Source organism: Lathyrus oleraceus, chromosome 5, assembly GCF_024323335.1.
Source record: "Lathyrus oleraceus cultivar Zhongwan6 chromosome 5, CAAS_Psat_ZW6_1.0, whole genome shotgun sequence".
NCBI lineage: Eukaryota > Viridiplantae > Streptophyta > Magnoliopsida > Fabales > Fabaceae > Lathyrus > Lathyrus oleraceus.
The window spans coordinates 113,020,640-113,032,021 of record NC_066583.1 but is presented as its reverse complement, the minus strand read 5'-3'; the positions used below and the strand labels follow the sequence as shown (position 1 = coordinate 113,032,021).

The following is an 11,382-nucleotide window of genomic DNA, read 5'->3' as shown; positions in this document are numbered from 1 at the left end:
CAGGGAAGAACTGCTATGAAAGAATAGACCCTAGCCTGGAGAAGACTTGAGATATCGGAGCACTCGAAGAGCTGCATTGTAGTGAATATCAGTGGGATTACTCTTGTGTTGATTGAGTTATTGAACAAAGTATGAGATGTCGGGCCTGATGTTGAGCAAATAAATGAGTTGTCCGACAAGACATTTGTACTTGGTAGGATCTTATAGAGGGATGCCATCAGTGGTCTTCAATATGGTGTCACGAGCCATAGGAGTTGTTGCAAGTTTACAACCCAGTAAACCAGCGTTTGAAAGGAGATCAAGAGTTTACTTTCGTAGACAAATGTCAATACCATAATTGCTTCTTGCCATTTCCAGACCTAAGAAGTACTTCAATGTACCAAGATCCTTGATGTGGAAATGATGTTGTAAGATATTCTCTGTGTTGTTGATGATGTCCAGATTATTGCCTGCAATGAGAAGATCATCAACATATATCAACAATGTTGAAAGTGCTCTTTAGATTGATGTATGGAAAATGAGTGATCAGAAGTAGGGGTGTGCAAAAAAACCGGTTATCCATAACCAAATTGGTATCCAAATTAATCCACTTTAAAAAAACCAAACCAAATGCTAAAATAAAAATTGGTTATCCATTTTTGATGTTCAAATAAAAACCGTTAACCATTATAAAAATTTGGTTTTGTTATTGGTAACCAAATTTTACTATGCCTTAAATTTTTATATTCGTATGTTTTCATGTTTTATCACATTAGAAATTAATTTTAAATTTTAAATTTTATAAAAATTCATTTTAAAATTTTTTTTTTCTTTTCACCAAAAATATTATATTTGGATTTTTTTTTGAAAAATTTATATTTGATATTTTTTTCAAAAAAAATTATTATTTTTTTCTAAATAAAAAAGATATTTTTTATCAAAAATATGCTGTATTTTTTTCAGTAAAAAAATGTTTTTAAAAAAAAAATATTTTTTTTTTAATTTTTTTTTTCAAAATATAATTTTTTTATATATATTTTTTTTTTCTTTTTTCTGTATATTTGTTATTTTTTTCTTAAAAAAATTGTTCTTCTTTTAGGTTTTTTAAATTTTAGAAGAAAAAATATTTTAAAACCTCATAAAATTTGTTTATGAACAATTATAAGAGATTTTAGAAATTTGAACAATTTTTTTGATGAATTATTTATTTTATGAACAATTATAATTTATAGAGATATGATTCATAATTATTTTATTTTATAACCGTTTTTACGTAACACATCATACTTTGGGATTATTTTTAATCGAGATATTATTTGTGGTGATTACAAAAGTCAAATTTAAAGTAATTTTTTAAAATAAATATTTTTTTATATAAAATAGTTTTATAATTAGTGAAAATAAAAAAGTTAGTCAAAAGAAAATAAAATTATTTTTGATATAAAATTGATTTTTTAAAAATAAAGTTTTAAAAACTATTTTTTTTATAAAATTGATTTTGAAATTACTTTTTTTAAGAAAATAAAAAATTGATTTTAAAGAAATTGATTTAAAACTATTTTTTTTTGAAAAACCGGTTTAAAACCGAACCGATCCATTTATAAACCGATTTCTAAAAAATAATTTGGTTTTATGAAAATGGTTTTAAGAACCAAACCGAACCATATATATGGTTCAATTTGGTTTGGTTCATGATCCATGCACACCCCTAATCAGAAGAGTATTATTTGAAATTGTGTGTGAGTAAAACCTTGGATAACTTCTCAAACCATTAGCTACTAGATTGCTTTAATCCATAAATGGATTTGAGAAGTTTGCATACTTGATTTAGGTAAGAAGGTGCAATGCCTTTGGGTAAGGACATGTACACTTCCTCATCCAAATCTCCGTGAAGAAAGGCATTATGCACATCAAATTGGTGAAGATATAATTTTAAAGAAGGGGCAATGGCGAGGAGTAATCTTATAGTTGTGAGCTTTGCAACAGGAGAAAATGTGTCATAGAAGTCAATACCTTGAATATAGTTGAAGCCTTGAGCAACTAACCTAGCTTTATGTCTTTCTATTGTTCCATCTGAATGAAATTTGGTCTTATAGACCCATTTACAGCCTATAGCTTTCTTACCTTGTGGTAAAGTGGTGAAAGTCTAGGTGTTGTTGTCTGTTAAAGCTTGAATTTCAGCATTCATAGCCTTGATCCAATGAGGATGAAGGCTAGCTTGCTTGTAAGTAACATGATCACATGTAGTGATGATAACAAAAATGAAATAATGATATGCAGGAGAAATATGATGATATGAAATATATTTGGAAATACAATAAGGAATAGTTGTGTGAGATGCATTACAAATAAAGTCATTCAAATATGCATGGGCATATTTGTGTCTAGTGGATTTCCTAATAGTAGTGATGGTAGGAGAACTGTTAGGATCAGAAGTGTGTGTGTGATCAGTATGTTGGGTCTGCTCATTAGTGGGAGAGGATTATTGAGGTGTGGTGGGAGAATCAGGGGTATTTTGAGAGGAATGTTGAGTTTGTTCAAGGTTAGGCATGTGATCAGGGTTGATTTGAGGCTTTATATAAGTAAGATGGTCAAAAAGGAAAGGAATGATGGATTAATTAGTATAAAGGATTAGTGCAGTATTGTTTTGATTAGGGGGATGATGTGTGTAAGGAAAAATGTTTTCATAGAAAACACAATTTCTGGAAATAAAGATGGATCTGGTGCTAAGGTAAAAAGGAGATATCCTTTGATTCCCATGGGATAACCTAAGAATAAGGACTTTGTGGCTATAGGATCCAATTTTTCCCCGTGTCTTGTAATAGTAGAAGCATAAGCAAGGCATCCAAAGATTTTAAGGTGTGTATAGGATGGGGGTGTTTAGAAGAAGCTTATAAGGAGTGTTGTTTTGGATGGTAGGGCTGCATAATCTATTGATCAAATAAGTGGTATGACAAAGGGAAAAAGACCAAAAAAAAATAGGTAAGTTAGCATAGAATAAAAGGGATCTAGTAACATTAAGTAAATGCCTATGTTTTCTCTTAACAGTGGAATTTTATTGAGGTGTTTCAACATAACTTCTTTGATGTAAAATACCTAGAGAAGCATGGTAAGAGGGCATAAGAAACGCAGTTCCATTGTCACTTCTAATGATTTTGATGTTACAAGAAAATTGAGTTTGACAATAAGTGATGAAATTTTTAATGTGAAGTCTAGTTTCAGATTTATGAGTCATGAGAAAAGTCCAAGTATAACGTGTGAAGTCATCAACAATAGTTAAAAAGTATTGAAATCCATCCAAAGAAGAAACAGATATAGGACCTCATATATCCATATGCACTAAGTCAAAGCATTTAGAAGAAACAATATTACTTATAGAGAAAGGAAGCCTACATTGTTTAGCTAAATGAAAAGTGTGCCAAAGAGAATTCTTATTGAATTTTATAATGGAAACATTATGTGACATAGTATGTAAAACCTCAGTTGAGGGGTGTCCTAAATGATGATGCCATAAGGCTGAATCTACATTATCAGAGTCTTTTAAACTAGCAGAATTACAAGTATTAGGATGTGTGTGGGTGTGGACAGGGACTTTGTAAAGGATGCAAAGGTTATTATGATGAGTCACTTATCCAATCATCCGCTTGGTAGATACATCTAGAATGTAACATGAATTATGTAAGAATGAAATGCTATAGTTAGATGTGTGACATAATTTAGATATAGGGATAAGGATAAACTTAAATGCATGTATATAAAAAACATTGTGCAGATGAAATAAGTGATCAAGAATAACAGTTCCAGAAAAGTTAGCAGTCATATGAGTCCCATTAGGAAGATGGATATAAACAGAGTTAATAACAGTGATATCAGAAAAACACTTGATATAAGGGAATATGTGATAAGATGCCCCAAAATCAAGGATCCACATAGAAGGTATTTGAGATTCACTACACGTGTCAACAGTACCTGAGATTATATGGTTGTCAGGAGTGGATTTTTTGTTATTCTTGGAGTGCTAGTGATCCTTCCTGGATTGTTGGAGGAGAAGGAGCAAGTGTTGATAATCCTCCTTCGAAATAACATTATATTTGTCTTAAGTTTGTGTAATCTTGGAGTCAGAAGCATACTTGGGATTCTTGTTTCTATATTCCGGTGGAAACTCGTGTTTGAAATAACAGGTTTCCACTGTATGATTTGTTTTGCTACAATTGGTGCATACCATGGAAGTCTTGGAGTGTCATTTACCTTTACCCCGTGTGTTATTGTTGTTGGCATACATAATGGTTGAGTTAGATGCGAAAGTAAGTGGAGCAACCATTTGTTGTTGAGCAATAAGTGAATATACACGACTGATGTTGGGAAGCGGATCAAGGAGCAAGATTTGTGTGCGAATGTTATGATAGTTAGCGTTTAAACCCTTCAAAAAACATGAAACATACTCCATAGGCTTATAATTGCAAACTGATTTGGCCAAATTACATGTGCAGGGTGTAGGACATGAACATGAAAGGGTTGGCCTCAGATCTTCTAATTCACCCTAGAGGATATTGAGATCAATGAAGTATGTAGATAACGATCTATCACCTTGTTGTATGGATTGTAAATCATGGAGAAGATCTGAGAAGTAAAAATGATTACCTTTTATGAATATTTCTTGAAGATCTTCCCAGAGATCGAACGTCGAATCAAAGCAAATGGTACTTTGTGCGATGTGAGGTGAAAGAGTACGATCGATCCAAGAAAGTACAATACTATTCTCACGATCCCATAGCTCATAGTTCGGGTCGGAGAAGGAAGTTTGAGGAGATTACCATTGATGAATGAAATCTTGTTCTTCAATGTCAATGCGCAGCGCATGGATTTACTCTAGTTGTTATCATCAAGAGGTGGTGCAAAAATGGTGGCGTCGGGGTTCTCATTGGGATGAAGGTAAAAGGGGTTTATAGAGTTTAAGATTGGATTTGTGGGATCGTTCTTGAAATTGTCGTTATTGTCTTTCTTGTGGCTTTATTTAACGGTGGATTTGCCGTCAGAATCATCGTTGGAGGCCATGGAAGGGAAAGGTGTTTTGGCTGCATGTGAAAGCAAAAGATAATGATGAATAAGGAAAGTGGAAAGTGTATGTTGGAATATTTTGTAATTTAAATATTATTTAATCATTATATTCCAATAATTATTATGTGGGTATATATATTTTAATTATATTATCTATTTATAAAATTAAGAGCCTTAATTGATTAAATGGTCAAATGAATTTAAAAGGCTATTTAGATTTCTATTTAGTAATTAATTAATTGGATATGAGCTCAAATATGAGCGAATGTGAGGATGACCCATTTCAGAATAATAGGAACCCTAATTGGCCATCACCTTATATATAGGCTATGGTCCCCAATATACCATACACAAACATATTATCTCTTATCCCCATTTGAAGAGTGTTTGAGGCATTAGGCGTATCAGTTGAGGAAGACTCACACAAACCACATGTATTCATTGTTTGTCTTCTAGCTTTTAGGATTACCACCAACGAAAAAACTTTCTTTAAGTTTTTTTGAAAGAAAAGTATTTGTGAAAATTTTAGTTTTGTTAGCCACAAAAAACATATATATATATATATATATATATATATATATATATATATATATATATTTTAATTTTCAACGCTTTATTTGTGGCTAGTATATATTTAGAAATATATATTTATCTCAATTATTTGGGAAAGATAAATATTGAATTAAAATATTATTTTAGTGATTTGATTATTGGTTTTGAAAAAAATAGGTTTTATTGTTAAATCATTTTATTTGATTTTAAATTATTGTTTATCTTTCAATTTGATTCACATAAAATTTGCACATGAATTTAGATTTTGAGAAATAAGACAAATACTAATTTGTTTAATATTTATTTATTTATTATATATTATTTATGATTTTTTTTGAATATTTTGAATGTCTCTCAAAACTATAAGGTAAAAACTAAATATTTGATTCTTTAAACTTTGGATACTTTGGATTTAGAATTGGTTTTGTTGATTCTAAGATGATTTATTTAAAGAATTATTTGGTGTATATGTGAATTTGTTTGATACTTATTTTGGATATATAAATATTTAATATTTATCTGATTTTAAGTTATACATTTAGCATGATTATGTTATTTGAGTTTATTGTTATTATGTTTTATACTATAATATTTTTGTAATCATGCAATTTATATAAATTCATAAAACTTATGTTTTATTGTGAATTTGTTCTCACATTAAGGACTTTCAAAAAATATTATTATTATTAAATGACATCCTAAATGAATATGACCTACATTTGTGGGTAGTGCCTTGTAAATTTAAGACTCTTCCCATTGAATTTATTAAAATATCTAGTAATTTTGATTGAGTTGATTGAAGAAATATGATACAAAAGTAACATTTGTTGTGTAAATTTGATTTAATCAAAATTATAAAAGATATAGTGTGTAATTGTTCATGCGAACTGATATGGTTGGCCAAAAGGAAGACATAGTTTGACCAAACAATTGTATACCTGTGATGATAAATATGTAGTAATTATTAATTTTATTCATGTGAGTAATGATTGATGTCAAAGACGTCAATTATTTAATAGAACTTATTATTAATGTTTGATCATTGCGTGAGGTACCATTTAGAATTAATTTTTTGCAATCAAAGATTGAGAATTAATGGTGTGTTTGGTATCTTGTTTGAATCTTTTAATTTATAAGTAAAGATTAATGTTGTTGTATGAGTGTAAATCTTTCAAGTATTTATTTGATTGCACTCACACATATAATGCAAACATGTGACAATTGTAAGAATTTGTTGTTTATAAATATTAATTGTCAGTGTTTAATCATTTAAATAAATACTACTAGCAATTGATTTTATTGCCTAAAGACTTAATATATGGTGAATTTGGTATTTTGGTGAGTAAATTTTGCTCAATTTTATTATTATTTTTTAAGGTAAATCTAACTTATGATCGTAAAGTATGACATTCCTAATTTTTGGTATCATTTAAGATGACACAAATTTTTCCATATTTTATTTGTTTAATCTAAGGTATTTTTAAGGCAACAACGAGACAAACTCTCATTGGAGTGATGACTTTTCATTAAAATTATTAAGCAAATAAAATATTAGAAGTGCATTATAAAACTATTTAATCTTGCTAATACGCTATTATTTCGTCAATTAGGTGATTTTGTCGAAAATTTAACATATGATATTCTCTTTGCACAATTAAGTTTATAATATTGAAGTTAGAAATTATTCTTTAATAGAATAATTTCATAAAATGTGCAATAAAGAAAAGATTGAAGAAAGAGAAAATAAAATAATGTTCATTTGATAAATACCTCAAAGGATAGGCAAATTTACCGAGATAACCCACATTTTCGAAGAAATTCCCAAAATAACCCAGTTTTCAAAAAAAATCCCAATATACCCCACTTTTAGAGGGAGGCGCCAATTGGATTGGCGCCCCCTCTTAAAAATTGCAAGGAGGCGCCAATTGGATTGGCTAGGGCACCTGCCCTAGCCAATCCAATTGGCGCCTGTGTGTAATTTTTAAGAGGGGGCGCCAATCCAATTGGCGCCTCCCTTAAAAAAGCCTCAAATGAAAAAACTTCCAACATGAAAGTTGTATATCTTTTCAAGATAATGAATTTGGATATAAATTTTGCATCATTTGGATTTTTTATGAGAAAGTTATGGGCAGTTGAAGTTGGACTTCTGAGTTTGTCAACTGTTATCAGACCGATAATGTTTTGTATTATTGCATGTGTTTATTTTAGGAATATGAATTTTTGTCCAACATAACATTTGAACTAGACATCTTAAATTTTCCAATGCACTTTGTCCCACCTCAAAATAATAAAAAATGAGTGAGTTAGGTCCCTGCGAACTTGACCCAAAATTAGGGTTTATGTCAAAACAAGTGTATGTGAATTTTGCCAAAAGGGACCAACTTCAAGCCCTTTAGTTTGAATGATAAAAGCCTCAAATGACAAAACCTTCAACATAAAAGTTGTAGATCTTTTCAAGATAATGAATTTGGACTAAAGTTTTGCATTATTTGCAATTTTTATGAGTTAGGTATGGGCACCTGAAGTTGGACTGTTTGACATTTTATCTGTTATCTGACCTATAATGTTTTGTATTATTGCATGTGTTTGTGTTAGAGTTATGAATTTTTGTCCAACATAAGAAGTGAAGTAGACACCTTAAAGTTTCCAATGCACTTGGTCCCACCTCAAAATAATTAAAAATGAGTGAGGTAGGTCCTTGCGAACTTGACCCAAAATTAGGGTTTCTGTCAAAATATGTGTATGTGAATTTTGCCAAAAGGGACCAAATTCAAGCCCTTCAACATAACAATAACAAGTCCTTGAATTAGGGTTTCTGACCTATAAATTTTTGTATTATGATATGTGTTTATTTTAGAATTATGAAAGAAACGTAATGTTTGGAGTTTACACAAAGATAAATTTGACATAATACGAATTGATATTAATAAAATTTGGATTTTACACAAAGAATCCTAATGGTGATGACCGGGATCACCTAACCGACCTCCGGTCCCACATCCCCTAGCTACCCTAACCCTTGGCCCTAACCCACGTTGACGATTCTGCACCGGTGTTTGTTCATCTGATGGTCCAGGAGCGTCATTACCTCCTACAGGAGAAGATCCGTTGAGGTATTCAGCCAACTCAGCATAGTCTTCAGTATTCAATGATGGTGTACCGGCGTAGCTGAGCTCATGACCCATGCCAGAGAAGTTGGGGTGTGGTTGACTCATGGATGGGCGACCGGGACGGTTGAAGGGGGACATGGGTGACAATGATGGGTCTAGGAAAGGTTGGAAAGGTTGTTGGGGTGTTTGGAAGAGATATGGTTGTGGGATGTTTTGGTATTGTGATGTTTGGGGTTCTTGGCTACGGTAGGTGATGGGGCGGTTAGTGTTTTGGGTAAGGCGACTTTGGTAGGGTGATGGTGTGGGTGCGAAGCGATGTTCGGTCGAAGGTTGATGGTCCATTTGTTGGTGGTGGTATGGGGGATGTTCTTGGTTTTGGGGTTGGGTGAATGGCATGTTTTGGTTGTATGTTTGTGTGTTTGTGGAACGGAAAGTTTATCGGATAGGTGGTTGTGAGTAACCGGGCTGAGAATGTTGTTGGGGGTTAGATGTTGATCCTTCTTGTGTGTAACTTGTCTGGCGTGGGTCGTAGAGGTACATATCATCGGCGATGAATTGAAATCCAACTGATCTATACCAAGCCATATAAGTACGACTTGGTTTTACCTCATTTGGCATGACTGCGTCAGTTAAGACATGGTCATGACGGTGCTTCCACTTGCGACACTCTGATCTTGCGAAGGTTTGCCAAGGGTTATAGTTCCATTGGTCGTTCACTTTACGCATATGCCATTCTCCTAGGCTAGCTGGGGGATCTGGGATATTCTGGACCATACCAAACTGCAGCTTCACACGGTCGGTGTTGTGCAGCTCCACTGTTGTGAACCGTATTATCGGTGTGCATGTTGTCCATACGGCTGCGTCTTCAGGGTTGATCTGATGCTCATGATCCATATTAAGGTATGGACGCCAAATGAACTGAAATGTTAAAGACAATAGGATTTAAATGAATGTAGAAAAAGTCAACATAATATGAAGAAATAATGAAATTATTTTACTTACGTCTGCCGGTCGAAGGTGATCCAACAGGTTGCGATATTGAGTAATACAATGTCTCGGACATCTGCTGTAATTCATACCGCGTGCCGACCATCTACACCAAAAAGTTAAAATAAATTAGTTATGGGTAATAAACTGTAAGGAAGGAAGTAAAGATATAGCAATTTAAACAACTTACTTTTTTGCATATGGAAAAGTGAAGGGGTTGCTATTGACCGGTGCTAGAGACGGTAGTCTTGACCATCCCCATGCTTGTAGCAAAACAGCACATCCAGAAAATGTAGAAGTATCTTTGTGGGAGTTTTTGCACAAAGAACTATAGAGATAGGCTAGACATGCGGATCCCCAACTATAACTACCTATTCTATCTATATGTCTAAGTAAAGGTAAGTACATAATATGCATGCTAGAACCACTACCTTCGGGAAATAAAAAGGATCCTAGTAACAACATAATGTAACACCTAGTTTTGATGATTCGAGCATCTTCGGTAGAATGCTCATCTAAATAAAAACTATTATAATATGACTTTAGGCGTGAAAGTAGTATACCTTGTCCCCTAGCATTATCATCTAACAAATCAGTGTTTAAAAGCTCCATGCAAATTGAATTTGCATAGTTGGTCTTACCATTAACAGCTTTGCCTTCAATTCGTAGTCCTAAAAGCATGTAGACGTCTTCTAACGTCACGGTACACTCACCGGTTGGAAACCAAAATGTGTGTGTCTCTGGCCTCCATCTTTCGCATAAGGCTAGAATGAACTTGTTATCTATAGACCAAGACATAATTTTGCTAAGGTGACCAAAACCGGCGAGTTCAACATAAGGTTGAATCATCGGGTCCATTGGGACAAATTCGTGGACTCGAGTTCGAAACCTTGAGACCTCCTATAATAGAAATAATGTAACACTTGACTAAGTCGGTATTTAAAAATAAAATGGGGTTGGTGGAGATGAAACATAAAAAAGAAGTATAAGAAAAAACTTACGTATGTCGCGATGTTTGCAACTGTTCCTCTGTGTGCTTCGCCCATTGTGAGTAAAGACATATTGTTGGGGAGTTGGTGTAGATGAAAATGGAAGATTTTGTTGAAGATGAAATTGTAAAAGAAGTAGTGAGAAATGTAGATGAAGTAGTGAGAATGTTGGTGTGGAAGAATTGTTGAAGGAGTGGATCAATTTATAGGCAAATGGAGGAGTGCATGAAAAATTGTGTTTGTATGGTGTCTCCACCTCATTTGGCGACCATGTGCAATATTAAAGTGGGGGCGCCATTCAAATTGGCGACACCCTAGGGCACATGCATGCAAGGCTAGTTCTGAATGCTTGGTTTCGAGGACTGACTCCATGGGGGCGCCATTCAAATTGGCGACCATGTACAAGCCTTAAAGGTAGGCGCCAAACCAATTGGCGCCACCTTCTGCATGTCTGACAAGTGGCATTGTTGTCTCCTGCATGCTGAACAAATGACTTATGGATGGCTTGCATGATTGACACATCATCTCTGACCATCTTAGGTGTCCGACACGTGTCTGTCTTGTCTCCTGCATGCTGATGACTAGCTTCTTGATACCTTGCATGATTGACACATCATCTCTGACCATCTTAGGTGTCCGACACGTGTCTGTCTTGTCTCCTGCATGCTGATGACTAGCTTCTTGATACCTTGCCTGGTTGACACATC

General features: G+C 33.4%; 1 protein-coding gene across 1 annotated transcript; it reads right to left on the bottom strand.

Moving 5' to 3' along the window:
* Positions 1-8,499: 8,499 nt before the first annotated feature.
* On the bottom strand, positions 8,500-10,833 carry LOC127088105 (protein MAIN-LIKE 2-like). The gene is made up of 4 exons (XM_051029015.1): positions 10,688-10,833; positions 9,877-10,586; positions 9,702-9,792; positions 8,500-9,617 (listed from the first exon to the last, which is right to left on the bottom strand). The coding sequence occupies exons 1-4, from the start codon at positions 10,745-10,747 to the stop codon at positions 9,135-9,137; spliced, it is 1,344 nt and encodes a 447-aa protein (XP_050884972.1). The 5' UTR covers positions 10,748-10,833; the 3' UTR covers positions 8,500-9,134.
* Positions 10,834-11,382: the final 549 nt, after the last annotated feature.